The sequence below is a fragment of the Corvus moneduloides genome, chromosome 12 (assembly GCF_009650955.1).
Source record: "Corvus moneduloides isolate bCorMon1 chromosome 12, bCorMon1.pri, whole genome shotgun sequence".
Classification (NCBI taxonomy): domain Eukaryota; kingdom Metazoa; phylum Chordata; class Aves; order Passeriformes; family Corvidae; genus Corvus; species Corvus moneduloides.
In genome coordinates, this window is record NC_045487.1 from 17,533,109 (window position 1) to 17,551,988 (window position 18,880).

General features: G+C 40.3%; 1 protein-coding gene across 1 annotated transcript in view; it reads right to left on the minus strand.

The window, feature by feature from the left end:
• Positions 1-8,630: 8,630 nt before the first annotated feature.
• CDH8 (cadherin 8) overlaps positions 8,631-18,880 on the minus strand; it is a 151,287-nt gene continuing 141,037 nt past the window's right edge. The window contains exons 12-13 of the mRNA XM_032121976.1: positions 12,219-12,470; positions 8,631-10,690 (exon numbers count right to left, since the gene is read on the minus strand). Of these exons, the coding sequence (XP_031977867.1) occupies positions 10,197-10,690; positions 12,219-12,470 (746 nt within the window). The 3' untranslated portion in view covers positions 8,631-10,196. The remainder of the gene's footprint in view (positions 10,691-12,218; positions 12,471-18,880) is intronic.

Consider the following 18,880-nt stretch of genomic DNA (forward strand, 5'->3'; position numbering starts at 1 on the left):
ACTCAAAAATTCAAGTTATTTATAGTCCCATAGATCTGCTTTAAGCTTAACACATATTTTTTACAAAACAAGATCTGAAAGTACTTTTTTCTTAACTGTCAAGAGGAATTAATTTTACAAGGGACTAGAAATTTTACTTCTAATCTTCATTTGCTGTGGCTCTGGTTCTAATGTCCTTCTTTATTTATGAGGAATGCGCTCTGTGTTACTGTGAGAGAGCAAAATAGTCCTGCTCTGGTCCCCTGAGGATACAGAACAACCTTTTCTGATATAGCTGAACTCACTTAGGCTAATTCTAGCTAGATAGTTCCAGGAATGCATCCTATGGCCATACACAGACCTTGGCACTGCTTTTCCTGCAAGGACATTCCAGCCTCATGGAGGGAAGGAAGCCACTACAAAGTTTGGACTTCCTTAGAACTTGTGCCAGCAGGGAAGGAGGACTTCCTTTGGAGCTCTTCTCCAAACGCATTTTTTCTCTGATTCTAAGGAAAATATGAGAGTGTTGTCTGCCATCAGGACTTGGGATGCTCAGAGTCTGCAGAGAGCTGTGCAGGGGATGCAATTCCCAGCTCAGTCAGTGCTGTCCAGACTGTGTGTATCAAATTGCAGTCAAACTCAGGCTTAAACTCGTGCTTTCAGGGAAAACTCCAGCTCTCTTTTAGCATCAGTAATGAGATCATCAGAATCATTGTGGTTCTCTCCCTAATACATGTGCAAATCAGTGGTGATGCAGAAATCCATTTGTTCTAGAAAATAGTTTATAGGAAAAAGTAATTACTATGTTCTTTGATTGTTGTGAAATTCCATCCAAACTGGATGAAAACAATTTCTTTACTCCATGCTGTTTCTCTGAAATAGACCTGCCAGAGTGGTTCCTTTTTCAAAAAAGTCCACCTCATCTTTCATTCCTTCAATTTGCAATAGGCAAAGGGTCTGTATAAATATCATCAAATCAGAGAATGAAACACTGCAACATCAGAAAGAGCTCCTGTGAGATGTTTGATTATCTTTCACCCCAGGGTAAAAGGCAATCTGAAACACAAACTTCTACTTGAGGCATAGTCAGATTGTCAGACATATATTATTGTTCACATCATGTGACTGTGATGTTGATTCCTTTATATCAAGAAAAAATAATGTTTGTGTTGCACATAGGAGCAGTGAAGAAAATAATTTGAGTAGATGCATAAGTTTTCTAAAAGGTATCCCACAAGACTAAAAATGCTTGAGAACTATATAAACTGACCTATCAGCCCTTTTTATAAAGGCTGAATGTCAGGCATTTAAATGCCCATGTTTGGAGAATCTTCGTCAAAATTTTGAGAATTTCTTTGCCATTCTCTCTCATCCTATACACACATACCCTGCCTCATATTTATAGTTTATTTTTGAGAAAAAAAACACCTGGGTTTTTATTCTTGTTAATGCTGCTTTCTGCTCTGCTCCTCATCCCACAAATCACTGCATCCCCAATCTGATTTGGGGTTTACTGAACAGACACTAAAAACAATTATACTCAGCCCCAGATTGCTGCACAGAGACTGGATTACAAGTGGCACCTCATGTTTTAGCTGCTCACTCCCTTTCAGCTCCTGTACATTATTTGAATTCTCACCAGCTGTCTGGTACAACTCGGAGCATTCCCAGCTTGCACTGCACAGCAGAGCTGTGAAGTTCCAGTGATGTGTGAGACTGCCAGAGGAATGGCAATAGCTGCAAGTTTGAAACTTATTCTCTGTGCTCGTGTCCTCAGAGAAAATCACTGCAGTGCACAGGGCCATATTTTGTGGGTCTAGGTGTTAATTAAGTTCTGAATAGATCTCACTCTGTGTCCCTGCACAGGGAAAGTTTCTACCCTTTGTGGCAGGTAAACTCCTCACAGCAATAATTTTATTTTTTTCTTTTTTCAGCTGTACCCCTTTTTCTTCATTAGCTCTTCATCACTTCTAGAAACTTGTTTGAATGTCTTATGGGTAATACCCAGTGCCATGAAAATATTTTATCAGCACTTCCAAAATTTGAATTCCGGCTTTTAATAAAAATTGTTGGTACACACTTACCTGAGCAGGAATTAGGATAGATCAGGATGTATTGAGTTACATCTTACTGCCTTGCTGGTTTCCTCTGCTTCACCTACCACCTAAAAGCAATTAGAAACAAAAAACAGAGAAATTGCCCCTCACACCTGGAGCAGCTGGCACAGGGTGGGGTCAGGCCCATCCCTGCCTTACCCAGCTTGTAACAAATGAATGCATCCAAAATCTCCAGGAGGACTACAGTTCCCAAAATTACTTGCCAGAAACTAAATTGCTATCAGGCCATCAAGTTCCATGGTGAAAGGATCACTTGCAGCAATAACGTGTGTTCTCTTCACACAGATTATTTTCCTATGACTGACAGTATATGCACTTGTTGCCAGAAAAAATTCCACAAAACACACTGAAAATATGACTGGAAATGGAAATTAAAACTAGACAAAATCATTCTGAAAATTTAGGAAAAAAAAATATATATTTTAAACAATTTTAAATGTCTTTTTTCTTTCTATTTGTAACTAGTTGTTGGTTTTTGGCAATAAAAGTCTTCACATCAATGTGTGCTCATTTGCCCATCACGAAGCATAAGGGGAAGTAAGTTCTTAAAACTACCAGATTCTGTTTGTGTCCCATTAGGATTGCAGAAAACCCCACTCACCTAATTCTTTCATATCTTTTTAAATGATAAAATATTTTCAGAAGCAGAAGCTGTGGGAAAACTTGAAAAATAGTTATTAAGACAATCACAGGTTTGTAAGATAACACTTTTCCTCCCTCTCTGATATTAGCAAGCTGCCTGAAAGGAAAGGGTTCTTACTAGAGTCTGAATTAAAAAGCTCTCAAACGAATTGCCACATGGATAAGAGCAGACACAATGTTAAATTTAAGTAATTAATTAAGCCGAAGCATTCATGAGAATGGGACAGAAAGAAGAGAGTAATGGAGTCCTCTGTTTTGGTCAAATATTACAATGGGTCTATATAATCATGGGCTGAAAATTTCCTGATCTTTTGGGTTTTTTTGTAAATTATGGAAACAGAAGCAGCAGACACGACAGTCTAAATAAAGCCCCTTTGTCGTCCAATGTTACTTTTATTTATGGAGAATTTTGTGAAGAAGCATTATATACAATAAAATAAATGGCTGCTGTTTCATGTTGTATAAAAGGGTTGGAAAATATCCCTTAAAACCCTATGGCATTTGATGATTCACACTTGGCCCTTTTTGGTGAGGATTAATTGTATTGCCTGCTCATGTTGCAATGACATTTTACCAACAATACCCTGCCTTTATTTGGTGTAACAGGTGACTCGGGGTGGCCACGGCTGGAACCAGCTCACACCTGGCACCGCAGCAGCTGGAAGGAAGCTGTAAAATCTATCTTGGGACAAAGACCAGAAGGTCCATCTGTCCCTCTGGAGGTGACAGGTTCTTGGCCACCTTCCCCACTCTGCTGTGGCAGAGGCTGGGATGAAGTCCTGCAGAATCACCCTGTGCTTGAGAGCTGCACAAGAGCCCTGGGCCGTGTGAAGGAGGAGGTCACACCTATTGCCAAAATAATCTGGGGTTTAACTCTAACCAGCTGCCCTGATCTCACACCTGAGACACTGCACCAGCACTTGGAATTCAGCTCTGAATTCTACTTTTTAATGTGATTTTTAAGTAAAACACCCTATTTCTGCATCCCTGGGTTAAAGTCATGATATTTTTCTTTTATAAAATATAGGAAACGTATTCCTCAGCAATGCCTAAAGAGGAATTCCCTTGCATATAAAACTACCAGCACTGGTATATCAGCATCTGAAAATGAGTCCAAAAGCAATCCCATCTGTGGCAGGAAATGTGGAAGTGTTGGAGTTTATTTTAAAGGTGATTCAACTGGCTTTGTTGCTCCCCATGATATAAAAAATATTTCATTTAAAAAAATGCACATCTTTTGTTTTCATATTCGTCGGTAAAACTGGCAGCTTGTGAAATTTGGCAGAATGAACTGTGTCAGTGTTGCCATCAGGGAACATTCCACTAACAAAGAAAGAAATGACAAAAAGGCCCCCCAACCACAAGACTTGTTTTATAATTCAAAAACAAGCTGTTATGAAAGGCAGAGAATTGACTTTTTTTTGCTGTTAAATATTTTGAAGGTAAAAAAATGAAGGCTAGGCTTGGCTGACACAAAGACCCAAGTAAGATACAAGATGAGGACCCACTCCAGAATCACCCATCCTTTTGCCACCACCAGCTATCAGTGCTGCCTGCCTGCTGCCTTTCTGGCTGCTTCTCCCAGACTTCATAAATCAGAGATTTTCCACAGCAGTAAAGGAAGAAATCTCTGTGTTCCTCAGCCCCGTGGAATGAGTCTGTATTTAGACTGGATGAACATCCCTTGAAGTGTCCAAGGCCAGGCTGGACTTGGAGCAGCCTGGGATAGTGGAAGGTGTCCCTGCTCATGGCAGGGGTTGGAAAATTTAAGGTCCTTTAAGATTTTTAAGGTCCTTTCCAACCTCACCCAATCCATGATTCTACAGGTATCTACCACAAGATGGTTGGCCTGGGACTTCCTGATGAACAGGAATTTGAGCAGTCAGTATTAGATTTAATTAGGATTTTGGGAGTGCACAAAAAAAATATTAGGAGAGGGTACTACTGCCCCCATACCAGAAATGCTTTCCCAGCCATGGAATGAATCAGGAAACCCTTGCTCATCCCTTCACTCTGCCTATCATGTCACAGACCTCCTTCAAACAGGTACCAGAAGGAGTGGAAAGAGAAGGAAAGGAATTTTTCAAGTTATTCCATATCCCCTCTGAAGAGAAGGCTGAAATGTTCATGTTGTTTATTTCACTGGTTTCATGTTTGCGAGGTGGGGGGGGTAGGAGGAACAAAAAAAGAAGAGATAGTTTTGTTGCAATGCTAATGAGCACATTTAGAAGGCTCTGCCAGAAACTCAGAGCTTCAGTTCGCTTTTATTAGCCATTTTGGAAGATGTCTTAGTTGCAGTTGCACAAAAAGCATTGTCAGGACTTTTATATTTTCTCATTTAGAATACTGTGACATTATTTGGAGAGGGTCTGGTTCTGCAGCACATAAGCCAGTATCAGTAGTGTATAATAGAGCAGCTAGACTCATTTTGCAGTGTGATTACAAAACCCATCACTGTGAATTACACAGCAAGTTAAATTGGTTTCCACCTTCTGCAAAGCCAGAATATTATCTTGCACAAATAGTGTAGAAATGTAGAAATAATACAAGTCGAACTTATCTGAATGATAGAGCACAGAAAGCTTTCATTGCTCACTCCATCAGTACTTTCTATTTTCTGCTAACAACACGTGCTGTGGTCTGAAAGCAAAACCTAACAACAGTGAATGGTCTCACTTTTTACTTTTTCCATTTTTATTTTTACTAAGGTCTAATTTACTAGACTATCCTGCCACTGCTAAAAACTCTCTAAATCTGAAAAATAATTTTTTGAGCAATATTTTTACATACAATCACAGAATGGTTTGGGTTGGGAGGGACCTTAAGGTCTATCCGGTGCCACCCCCTGCCATGGGCAGGGACACCTTCCACTGTCCCAGGCTGCTCCAAGCCCCAATGGCCAGCCTGGCCTTGGGCACTGCCAGGGATCCAGGGGCAGCCCCAGCTGCTCTGGGCACCCTGTGCCAGGGCCTGCCCACCCTCCCAGGGAACAATTCCTGCCCAAGATCCCATCCAGCCCTGTCCCCTGTCGTGGCACTGCAGCTCTGATGAACTTTTGAACTTTTCACTTCTCTTGATCAGAACCACTTGTGAACATCTGCTGCAAATGAACCTTTTTTTTTTTTCTATTATTTATATTATTCTTATATTATTAATTAAAAAGCACCATCATTAGGTTCAGATTTTCGAGCATAATTTAAATACAGGAACAGTCCTGTCATATGTGTAATTCAGACTGTTCAATGTTTCCTAGAGCAGCAAGGGAACTTGGTGAACCTCACTATCCTGGGTAAGCTGCACTTTCCAGTCCTGAACACTGGAGAAAAAGAGCTACATGGTCTTAATGAACTTCCTAACATTATATTCCCAGTATTCCAGCTCAGGATAGATGAAGTGGTGGAGAGAGGAGCAGGCAAAGGAAGAGAAAGCCAAACAGCTCCATTCAGACTGAAACTATATCCCAAGAAAATCAGATACAGGAACAGGCTACCTGCCAAGAATTCCCCTGGCTGGACAGACCTTGGAGAAGCTTTCTAAGCCCGTTTACCCATTTCTAGAATTCCACAACCAGGCAGGCTGCTAAAAAAATTGCCACACACATTTGTAGGTAGATGCAACTGCACGGATGTAGTAGAGCTGATTTATTTTTCTCTTTCTGTTAAAATCAGCAGCTCCATCTCTAGCAGAGCTGTACAAATAGAGTTATTCCAAGCAGACTATTTTGCAGACATCCTGTCTGTTCTCCAGACTGAGAATTGTCACTGCTGCGCTGCCAGAGAGCTGATGGGATTTGGAGTTGCCATAGTGTTAAATGTTTCTCCTGTGATCAGCAACTGCTGATTTAAATGAAAGTCTTGAGCCGTTTTCTCTCCTCTGTATTACACAGTCATTTCAAAGTCATCTCAAAGTCATCATAGACAAAAAGGTGTAATGATACTGGGTAAAAAATGTATTTAAATGAGCTTGCTGTGGTCTGATTTCAAGGTCAGACCACACAAACAGCCTCTGCTTTCAGATGCTAGAAAGGACAGGACATGCTGAGGACCTTCAGCCACCCAAGATGCATTTAATAAACACAAACACACATCCCCTTCACTGTGCTTTCGTATCGAAATGTCTGAACTGAGTTTTGTGTCCTTACAATGTGCAGGCCAACACCTCAGAATTCCAGCTCTCATGGGTGGGATGATTTACTTCAGCAGTTGTGACAAACGATGTGAGGAACAGCCTGGTGAAGGCAAGATCAATGGGACTCCAAGGCACTTGGCACTTATAAAAGATTTTGAGAATTTACTTCTCAAATTTATCAGTATTAATAATTCTAATTTAATGCATTTTCCTTGTCACTTGCAATGAGTCAATTGCTAATTAAATGTTGTTGAAAAAGATGAATTACATTTTTACATGCTTAAAAAGAGTGTTGCTAATATGTCTAAATCTAGATGTGAAATGTAGAACACTATGATCTAATCCCCTAAATACTGTTGTTATCCAAAATAATTCTACTCTGAGTTAATTTTATTGTCAAAAAAAGGAATACTGGAAAACTGAGTGATCGACATTTAACCCTCTAACATGTATTGGTATAAATTTTATATTCAAAATACATGGAATTAGTTTGCAGAATTAATAATTTCCCTTCGATGGGAAGGCAACGACACGAGAAGCAGCATGTCTCTGTTGACAGGTCAGAAATTCATTAATTCTTTTTCTCCCCTTTGCATTGTAGCTACTCCTGTTTAAAAGCTGTAGAAATGCCCAGTTTGGGGCTCTGCCCAGCAGTAGAACTCCCATCTCTTTTTGACTGACAATGATGAGATTTCTGCCATGCTTTGCCTCTTCTACAGGGCTAGTGATGGGATTTTTTCCTGGAAATCTTATTACTGAATGCGCTGTCGTGGTCTCAGATGGAACTTTCAATCAGAAAGGCAATCAGGAGGTTTTCCATTTGTGAGCTTTCCTACAAAGGAGCTCTGCTAAACTATCCAGGGTAGCCTCTAACTCCCAGAGCGCCTTGCCCTGAACGCTGATGTGGCCCCAGACAATGCCGTGATCCATGCTCTCAGCACCTTCCCTGGCTCCCAGGACTGGGATGGACACCAGAAACTGGCTCAGTTCTGAATCCCTTTCCCATTTACACTGGTGTTGGGTCTGCCATGGCAGCTCAGAACACCCTGGAACTCGGAGCAAGTGAGGAGTGAGAGTGTGTTTGGCTTTTCTTGCAGTGAGTTACAGAAATATGTTTCATTTCATTGAAATCTCTGGGACTGCTTCTTTCCTGCCCTTAGAGGACTTCAGTGTTTAGTTCAGTGTTTTGCCAAAATTTTTAGATACAGTTATTCAGAAACTTTTTTTTTTTTTTATGCAGTGGAACTTAAATATATTGGGTACTCCATGAATTTCAATAAAATCTTTATAGCACATACCAAAGTGGTGTTAATGTATTAGTTGCCCACAGACTAGAGTCACTAAACCAAGTCATGCTGCAGCTAAAGCAAAGTCAATGTTTCCATTTGAAATACAGGCAAAATTGGGGGTGATGTGTTAAGAATTCTTTGTTTGCAGAACAAGTGTTATTGAGGAATTAAAATCAGTGGGTTGCTTTAACCAGCAATGCTTCAACAAAAATTGTGTGAGGTTATTTTTCAGCATGGTGCAGTGAATCAGACACTCATAATTCCTGTGCTCCAGTCACTGTCAAAATTCTGCAATCACTGTCAAAAATTGTTTCAAATATTCTCCTTTTTCTTTTTTTTTTTTTATTTTGTCTGTATTCAACTAATAAATAAATAATTTTGAAGAAACTACATTCCTCAAAAAACTGAAGCTATTCCAGCAGATTCACTTCTGCAGTGGCCAGGTAAACCTGAAAGAAAAGCAATAACAAGAAAAGTATTTATAAAAATATATTTCACAAAGTAGGAAACAATACAGGAGTTTCTCTGAATACAATACATGGAGTAAATAAACAAACAATAATATAGCTTCAAAACAAAGTAGAAAATTAAAATGATTTGCATGTAATACGTAGTTTTCTTATACAATTGCTACTTCTAAATGGCAAGTTTGCATTACAAATTGAGTATGCTTGCAGCTTCTAGTGTTCTTTCTCTGTGTGCAAGAGCCCTGGTGCATCACTATGAGTATTATAGAAAAAAATGCTAATAACAGAAGCAGTAAAATTATGTACACACTGGTTCCTGCTCTAATACAGTGGAGAACTATAAGCATGTTTTTTTACTGTACTGTGTTATATGTGTGGATTTCTAAAAGTCTATAGTTTAAATATTCACATGAACCAGTTTACTTCCAGCTGTTTGTGCTTGTATTAAAAACACCAGGTACTAGATTTATGAAGATATAAAACTGTCAAAAGTTTTCTCTGGGAAAGTTTAATTCCTGCCAGCATTCTCTTAAAATTCAGCTACTGCAAATGGACAGGGAACTGCTTTAAACTGCGACAATTTGTCATTTTTCTTTTCAAAATGTACATTTATGAAACATTCATTATATATAGAAAAAAAAAATCTAACTGATAGAATTTAGTTCTCTTCATAATCTTACTCTATAGATTATCAGTCTTAATAAATAAAAGCAGTAATGGACATCAATAAAATATTTATTTCAAAGATTAAACAAATAAATTCGATCTTTAGCAATAAAATCAGCAATTCTTTCATTTATGTAAGTCCATCCCATTTCACAGTTTTTTTCCTTCAGAAGACGAAGCACAGGAATGATCCTTCTTCTAGAAAAAAAAGATCCTTTTGTGAAGCAAGGTTTTGCAGCCCTGCCTCTGAATCTCTACACATTAGTAGTATTTATTACCCATCACTGGAATGGATTAAGAACATGTGAATATTTTAAGGCTTGACACAATATTTAAAGATGATATTCAGTCTGTGGTAACGTGGCCAACAATTACTGTATGTACAATGGATGGTCACTGCACAGTAGGAGCCAGTAGGAATTGGCAATGCTATTTCTGTTCAGCATTGTTAAGAAGACCAAGATATTGCTTTGAACATTTCTGTGCCGGGATCTTTGTTGGCAATGCAGAAACAAACCTTTAGCTTTATACGTACTGGCAGGAGCTACTGTTCAACAGCAAATCCCTGCAAGTCCATTTCCTAAGAGAGCACCAATTTCTTTTTTGTTCTTTTCAATTCACTGAAGATAATCAAAGATCCAAATCTCCATCTTCAGAGTGGTCAAGTGAATATCAAATATCCAAAGACTTCTAGACACTCCACATACTTTACTTCACACTCCACAAGACTTAACCTCCTAACATATACTTTTTTTTTTGGTTCAACATTACAATGTAGTTGATTTTATAGATGACTGGCGCTAAACTTGCCTCTAAAACAAAAAGCCACATTAGTTTTAACTAACAGCAGTGGCCCTAGAATATTACATGATCATTAAGTCAACAGGGGAGAAGTTTGTAATCCACTGTCAAGTTTCTTTGTCACTTTCTCCAACTGAGTAAAGTTCTCCGAGTCTTTTAAAGCGAGGACCCCATTCACTGAGGTAGTCAAAATTCTGGTCTGAGTCTGATGTGGAGGACTCCAATGAGCTAAGGGAACCAGCTGCTGACCCCTTTCCTTCATAGCCATAAATCTGGATAGAGTCATATGGTGGAGCTGTGGGGTCATTATCAGCTTCATGAAGCCTTACATTAATAAATTCATCAACATCAACACCGTTAGGAACAGGTGCAAGACCCTGCCTGGGCATAAATTGAAGGTCAGGCTTAATATCCTTACGAGGCAAAAATCCATTAATTCCATCTGGATTCTGCAAAGTTGCAATGTCAAAGGCTTCTGTATCCTCCTCTCCACCTCCTTCATCATCATAGCGAATGATATTTTCCCTCACATCTTCGTCATCTTTGATGATCAGAGGCTCATTCTTATGTCTTCTTAGTGTTACAAACAGCACCACGATGACTGCAAAGAGAGCACCACAAGCTGATTAGGCAAAACATTTCCAACCCAAACACTACATGGTGAGTGCAGCTGGGGAAGGTGAGACGTTGTTTTTTGTGGAATTGGGAGTAATAAGGGGGAACAGACGAAAGACCTATGACTTCAACCTCCTTCACATGATGGAAATTTGATCAGAAGCTCTGATTAGTCCTCTAGTCGTTGATTATCAGCTCATATTTATGTCTGAAGCTCAGTTTTACAGAAGCAATAAGATTTCCCATACTTCTAATTTCAAGCCTCAACTTTCCCTTTGGAAGTGAAGTCAGGCTATCATTATTCACATAGTCAATAATGATCTACATTATGGATGGTGTTTTCAAAAATTAGAGGGTGTTTTTCTGAAAACATAACCCTAATGAGAGAAGGAAATCAGTATCTTTTTCTACCTGTGCAAGAGACTCATATTATGTAACTAAAAAGAGAATGAGATAATAAGGGAGAAAGAAAGAGCTTAGCTCGATTTCAGAATCGTGGACAGATGCATGAAAAACTCTAAATGGGTTTCTCTTGTTTTTGCAGCTTAATGATGAAATCTCAGTTACTGATGTAAATCTCTGTTACAAGTGAAGCTGCAAAGTGCAGAAATAGGACTCTCGCTGTTCTCTCCTCCACTTGCTTGATGTTGTATACAAATGTTGTATGTTTTATTAAAATATACCACATCGCTTATCTTGTGAAGCTTTTGTGTCTCTTGTGACATTACAATCCAGAATAAACTCACAATAGAAATATACAAATATAAATATACATAAAGGAAAGATATAAAGCTATCAGAAAGCACCCAGAGGAGGGCCGGGGCTGGGGCAGGGTGCCCGAGGAGAGGCTGAGGGCAGCGGGGCGGTTCGGCCGCAGCAGAGGAGCTGAGGGCAGAGCTGCCCGGGGCTGCAGCTCCTCCCGAGGGCAGCGCAGGCCCCGCTCCGAGCTCTGCTCCGGGCCAGGGACAGCACCGGGGAGCGGCTGCAGCTGGGCCAGGGCAGGCTCGGGCTGGAGATAGGGAGAGGTTCTGCTTCCCCCAGAGGGTGCTGGGCACTGCCCAGGCTCCCCAGGGAATGGGCACGGCCCGAGGCTGCCAGAGCTCCAGGAGCGTTTGGGCAGCGCTGCCAGGGATGCCCAGGGTGGGGTTGGTGGGGTGTCTGGGCAGGGACAGGGGCTGGATCAATGATCCCTGTGGGACCCTTCCAACTCAGGACTATGCTTATGGGATTCATACAAGTCTGGCTGCTCCACACTCCCGATCTGATTTTCAGTTTCCCATTCCACACCTGAGTATTCTGTAAGCAGCGTGTGTGACTACTTCAGAACAGGACTTTGCTCCCCCTGCTTCTGCCCAGCTCTTAGGACACAAGGGATTCGGTCCTGACAGCACCGTCAGTGCTGCTGCACGCTGTGTTGGACTGGAGCGTCACTCCTCCTCTCGGAATCCCGCACCCCCTTACAGCTCCCAGGAATTAGGGGAGCTGTGACTCCAAGCTGTGCCACGAGTACCCACCAAGCAGCAGGATGATGCAGGCCAGGATGGCGATGAGGGCGCCCATGCTGAGCCCGATGGGCAGCACGTAGGCCTCCACGTTGCAGGACTGGACAATGCCGTCGCTGCTGCAGCCGCACACGCGGATGGTCAGGGTGCTGGTGCTGCTCATGGGCGGCGTGCCGCTGTCGCTGATGACGATGGGCAGCAGGTACACCTCCTGCTTCTGCCGGCTGAACCCGCTGTGCTTGGCCAGGATGCTCAGGGTGTTATCTGCAAAGGCAAAATTGGCAGTGTCTCAGCACACAGAGGGGCTGCTAAACCCGCAGCTCTTCCTTGGTGTGCGCAGGAAACCTCAATGCAAACATTCCGTGACCTCCTTGTGCCAGCAGCGTGTGGCACAGAAATGCCTCCCCTTTCTGTCCAGCTGCCTGAAGAAGTGCAGTATGTGGATTTTTTCGTGTCACATGGTAAGAGGATGACGATGGCAATCCCTTATTTCCCCTCTGCATGCATCCCTACAGGTATCTTCCCAATCACTATTCTTTTTTTTTCAAGTCACACAGTCATAAAAATCCAGCCAGTAAAACAAGAGAGAAACGAAATGTTAAAGTAACCCAAACTTAAAGCATATTCACCAATTAACACAAATCTCCCTTGCCTTACAAACCACAAATTGCACAATCTTTTCCCCTGCTATAAAAGATTCTTCTTTTTTATATAAAGACAAAAGAAAAGCTAAATGCATTAAAGGCCATGGGCCTAATTTTCAGTGATTTAAACATTTATTGGGCTTCAGTGATGAAAATAGAGCAAACCAGGCTATATCTCCCATGGAGGAAGACAGGAAATTGGTCTAGAACATTCTTACCTCTGCACACATATGCAGAAAGTTAATTTTAGAAATATAAAGAGGCATCTGACTGCATGGCATCCTACCCAGCCACGGAATTACACAGTCAAATCTCTCAGAGTCAGTTCTCAGTTCACCACAAAATGAACACAAGTTGATTTTTCTTCTTACAGATTTTAATTTGAATAGTTATAAGAATTACAGATTCTAGCCAGTTATGAACACACTGCTATCAGATATCAATGATCCTGTATGTGTCAGAGTGCTCAGGTATAAACCATGATTAGTGACATGTCAAATATGAAAAAAAACTCTGTTTTCTTTATATACTTAAATATTCTCTAACTTTTAACTGCTTTAGTGTGTGGAATAAAATAATAATTCAGTATCAGGACTTATACTAACAGAGTGCATGTTGACTTGCACTAGTTTGCTGTTTGTGTTTTGTTTAATAGAAAGGTTCTCAGGCACAGAGAACAGGAATGTGTGTGTGTCTGTTTGTGTGTGTCTGTGTTGCCGTGGGATCCAATGACAATTTAAAAATAAAGCTGCACATCTTGTTTGGAAGAAGGAGTTGAAGTTCACCTTCCTGACGCATCATGAACAACAGAAAGCCTCCTGATATTTTATGCTCTGAAGTGGGCACATGCAATGCTAAATGTCATTCCATGGAAGGAAAGAAAATACTGGGAGTGCTCATATGACAATAGGCTTCTTTTGAAGATCAGGTCCCTTCCCACCCAAACATTCTGTGATTCTATAATTTTCTATCCCTTCCACAGCAGAGTCACCTACCAATCACATTTACTTGGCCTGGAGAGGTTCTTACTATAATTTACATTGCAGGTGATGTAACCATTTCAGCATTTTTCATACATTCAGATATGCAACACATGAAGGTCAATCTAAAAATTATCTCTTTCAGAAAGCAGAATAAATATGGTCACTTTGCAGAACAAAAAGTACTCCTAATGATATTTTTCTTTTCCCCAGGATTCCTGAGGTTTTATCTATTCCAGTTGGAAACAGTCACATCAAAACTGATGGCACCCTGGAGCTAAATAAATAGTCTAGTTCTTCCTTGTGCCCTTTTTAAAATGAAAGGAAGCATATGTGTTTACTGAAGACAAATTCCAGGTATAAGCTCTTAAGAATTCTGACAACTCAAATAGGACCCAAGTCCCTGATGACACCCAGTGTCACATGTGGCAGTGTGGTGCAGTGGGAAAGTCACGTGTATTTGAAGTCAATAATTAACCCACATTTGGAAGTGAGCAAAACCTGCACACCTCCTGGCTGGGTGTGTCAGAGGTGTTAACACATGTGTGCAAATTAAACCACTCCCAGTGCCATCCTTGTTCTCTGCAGGGAAAAACGGGAAAAGTTATGTCGGGAAAATAATCCAGTAGCTCATTTTCCCTGAATATGGCTGTGTATAGCATCACCAAAGAGTGATTACTGTGATGTGCAAAAGTTCCCTTTTTCTAATCTGATAGCCTTCTTTTCCCCCTCAGCACCCCTCCCTATTTTCAAATACTGGGAAAAAAATTCATCTGTCCATTGATATTCTCCTGCAAAATAAAAAATATCTCTGCATAAGTTGCATCCTTAATCTTTTGCTTTAACCTTTCAAAAGAGAAAAGAACTATGTGGTGCTCAATATCCAGCTCTTTCTGTCTTTGAGACAAATCCCACTCAGAAGTGTCACATCTGTAGTCATTTATTCCAAACTCTAGAGACTTCTACAGTTCTCTTACACAGTGCTCTAAAATCTGTACTGATACAGCCTGTTCCTTCCTGTAAACCTGCTGCAGGTCCTTTTCTGCCCAAGCTGGAGCAGAAATTAGTGTGCTGAGCCCAACAGCCCTGCACTTTACAGATATGCAAAACAGGGAAGGCACCTGCTTTAGGAAGAAACAAAAAAAGAGAAGCTGCACTCGTTGGGAACAGCTTCAGATCCCTTCCATCCTCCTGAGAAACACTGCCATCCTGTCTGCTGCAGAAAATTCTAATAAGCCAAAATCAGAGTATAACTGAGTAAAAAAGGAAGGATGTACTCTAAAGAGTACCAAATAGAAGGGGGCAGAAAAAGTGAGAGGAAGGAGGAGAGATGGAGAAAATAAAGTGCCCACCAGTGAAGCATGCTGAGTGTAAGAAACCACCTGGTACCAGGATGGTTATCAATTCAAGTTCAGCAGAAATGAGAGAAAGCAAAAGAGATGCAAGATTTGGAATATTTTGCCATGAGTTAATAAGTTGCAATGGCTGGACAGTCAGAACTATTCAGAAGAGATGTCAAACTAGGAGAAGAGAATAACTTTCTTTTCTTAGAGATGACTTGTATGTTTGCGTTTTTTGTTGTTGGTTGTTTGTTTGCTTGTTTTTTGTCAGAAACTGCTGTGTTTGACTAAAGGTGAACAAGTTATGCCTGAAAAGAAAAGAAACTGACAAGCAGAAAAATAGAAAAAGAAAAATGAAATGACCAAATTGTTTTGCCAATGGGTGGCGAGTCCACCATTTGACTTAGGAATTTTGTTTAGCAATAAATTCTTTCCCCTTCATTGCTGCGTTTTAAAATAAATATACCTTGGTATTGCTGGAGATGGGCTCTTGAATGAAGGACAATGACTCCCCAGTTGACATTTTAGTTGGTTTCTAGAACCTGAAGATAAATCCTAGCAGCTGATCAGCAATAAACTCAATTTATCTGATTTGCTTTCTCCTTTCTGTGGATATTCCCCTCTCCCAGAGCTGAAAAAACAGCAGGAGTCTCCTCCAGGAACAACCTCCAGCACTGCTGCATGAATTAACTTGGCAGTAGGTGCTCAGCAGGAGAGGGGACAATCGCCTTCCCCTCATCTTCCCAATTAACCCACTGATCCTTCATGATAGTGCTGCTTGGGTTGTTTATTTATTCATGTTACTTTTAGCAAAACAAGGACAATCAGGTGCAGAAAAACCCCAAACCTCTCTGTTCATAGAGCTCTGAGCTGCCTGCCACAGGCAAAGAGACACTGAGTGCGTGCCTCCAGTCAGTGAGGCATATCCAGGAGGGGCTTTGACATTCTCCATCAGAGTGAGTCTCCTGGAATTCAGTGCCCTTCTCTGTGGAGAGAAGTTCATGGAAGTGCCTGAGTCCTATGAAATTCCCTCTCCCTGGTGCTGTACAAGCTACCCAGGATGGACCAGGAGCTGCATTCCATCCTGCAGGCTTCAGGAATGGTGTAAGATCTTTGTAACTGTATTAGCATTGGCATCAGGTCGGAGGGACACAACTCTGGGAATACACAACTACAGCTCAGAGCTGGAGCTCACTTTTGCCTTTTTTACGCATAAAACAAACCAGTCACTCAGCTCACTGGCTGACTCTCAGTTTCTGAAGTTTACATGCAGATTTTTGAAATAACCATGAAAGAGACTGCTTTGGGAATATCTCCCTCACAGCTGGAACGAAGAATGACAATGCAGAAGGTCTTTAAAAGATGTCCAGTGTGGTTTCTAGACAAAGGTAGTTTGCATAACCACAACAATTACCACAGGGCCAAGTGTTTTCTGCAGATTCCCCAACTGTTCTCAAATCTCCCAGATCTCTTTTGAGGCTCTTGGAAGAAAGATTTGGAGAAAATGTAAATGCAATCATTTTAATACAAAGCTACTTCTGGATTTGCTGGACACGAGTGACTTCAATGCCATCGATAGCAATCAGGATGTGAAATTAGCAGGCAGGAGTCAACTCCTTCATATCCCACCCTGTGCAAGAATACATGTTGCAATTTTAAGCCAGACAAAAAAATAACAGAACAAAAGTAAAAATCAGAAGCAGTCAGTTTGCATTTAATGTCATTTTCTCTGCACACATTATTGCAATTCTTTAATTCCCTTGCAGTCTGTAATATGTTGAGATCAGTGGAGTTCCCTGCTGGGCAACCGTACACCTACAGAACTCTGCCTTTCTTTTTCTATCCCTTTTATAACGCCCTCAGAAAGATCAAATAATTAATGGTATTAAGGACTTTGTGGTAGAAGTCGTTATCTATGCTGGATATATCAGTCATGTGAAGAGAGAATTTTAATTGGAAACTCTACAGCTGGAAACAGCAGAATGGGAGAAATATATATTTCTTCCTGTTTATTAGAGCTATCTTTCTGTGTACATTTTTAAATCTCAAACAGATTCTCTGTGAAATAGGGTCCTTTGACACAAGTAGAAGAGCAGCAGAAATATCCTTACTGTGACACTCCCTGCTTTTTCTGATAAGGAAAAGACAGGGACAGCTCATTCATTTCCAATCTCTGTTCAAAAGTAGCATCTATTCTTAAATAAAAACCCCAAACTTGAAATAACAGAGCAATTGAATTATTATCATCAAGGTTTCAGTGGAAACTAGCAAAATACAAGCAGAAAACCAGAGCACATGACATTTGAAGGAATGTGAGCTCTAGAACATTTAGCAACCAGCTGCAAAGGCACTAAAAGAGAACATTCAAGAGAATGCTGATGCCATTTCAGCTTTTCATAACCATTAATAACCGTAATTAATATGCATGTGTCTCCTGCAATAGTTAATATTCACTAGTGGAAGCCTTACAATGTCAAACAGATTTTTAAAAGATCATTTATAACATTGGTATTTTTGTCTTTCTTCAAAATTCAAACATAATGGCAGTCTAACATTGGTATTTTTGTTTTTCTTCAGAATTCAAACCTAGTAACAGAAAAATGGTGGATTATAGGGAAGATTCCAACCCCCTTTTTAGAGCCTGAGAATAAAGCTGTCAAGAGCCACGGAGGTCTCTCAAAAAGTCACTGTATACACTCCATGAGCTCCAAGCCATACCTTAATCATTATTCTTTTGAATATTTTCTCAATAATTCTTTCTATGAAAAGATTTACAAATAACACCTCTTTAGATTGGTAGGATTGCACTGCAGAAACCCACCCAGTGAATGCAGCCCCGACAAGTCACTGCCCATAGCCCCACTTGTGGTAACTCTCTAACTCTCCTGATTTGAAATCTCTCTTTTTCCTTTTTGCAATTACAAAATCCCTGGGAAAGGACAGTCATAATCTCCTTTCTGATCCACCACAAGAACCAGAAGTGGCAACTCCGAGCACACCCTCATCCACGTCCCCCTTGTAAAAAATGATTGCTCAAAACAAAAAACTCAGGGGTGAGTTTTTCAGCTCAGGCTGTGAGCTGAAAAACTGATTTATTTGTTCCAGACTCCACTTTAGTACAAGTTGGAAGCATCAGTTTCCTGCTTCCAAAAGAATGTCATTAAAATGTGTTATGAGACATCTCCACTTAAGACAGATTTTTTTTTTTTTTTTTATTTCTGCCTTAGGCTGAAACACATTTTAAAGGAATATTTGATTAAAAGGGTACAATTGTGAGGTTGTATGTTATAAATCTGGCAATAGTTAGTAGCTGAAAAAAATAATCTCTTTGTTCATTAGAATTGCTATAACAATTTTGTTTAATGATTAAAATTAGTGTTTTTAACTTGGCTGTATTTATAAAAAATACATTTTTATGATAACATATACATATGTTTATTAATATATCTATATATACAACTGTGCCATGTGTATTTTTACAGCTGTACCAGGCCTTCCCTGATGACTGTCTCAAACAAAATCCTCTTGAACAGCAGTTTAGAAGGAAAAGGACCCTTTGCCTAATCTCTATGGTAAAGACATAAATATCCTATTGAAAGAGAAGGCTTACAAAATCACCTGAAAATAAAGAGAGGCCATTTTTATGTTATGTTTTTCCTGATTTATGATGGCACTGAAGGATTCACAGGTATTCCAAACTGACCTGCTTT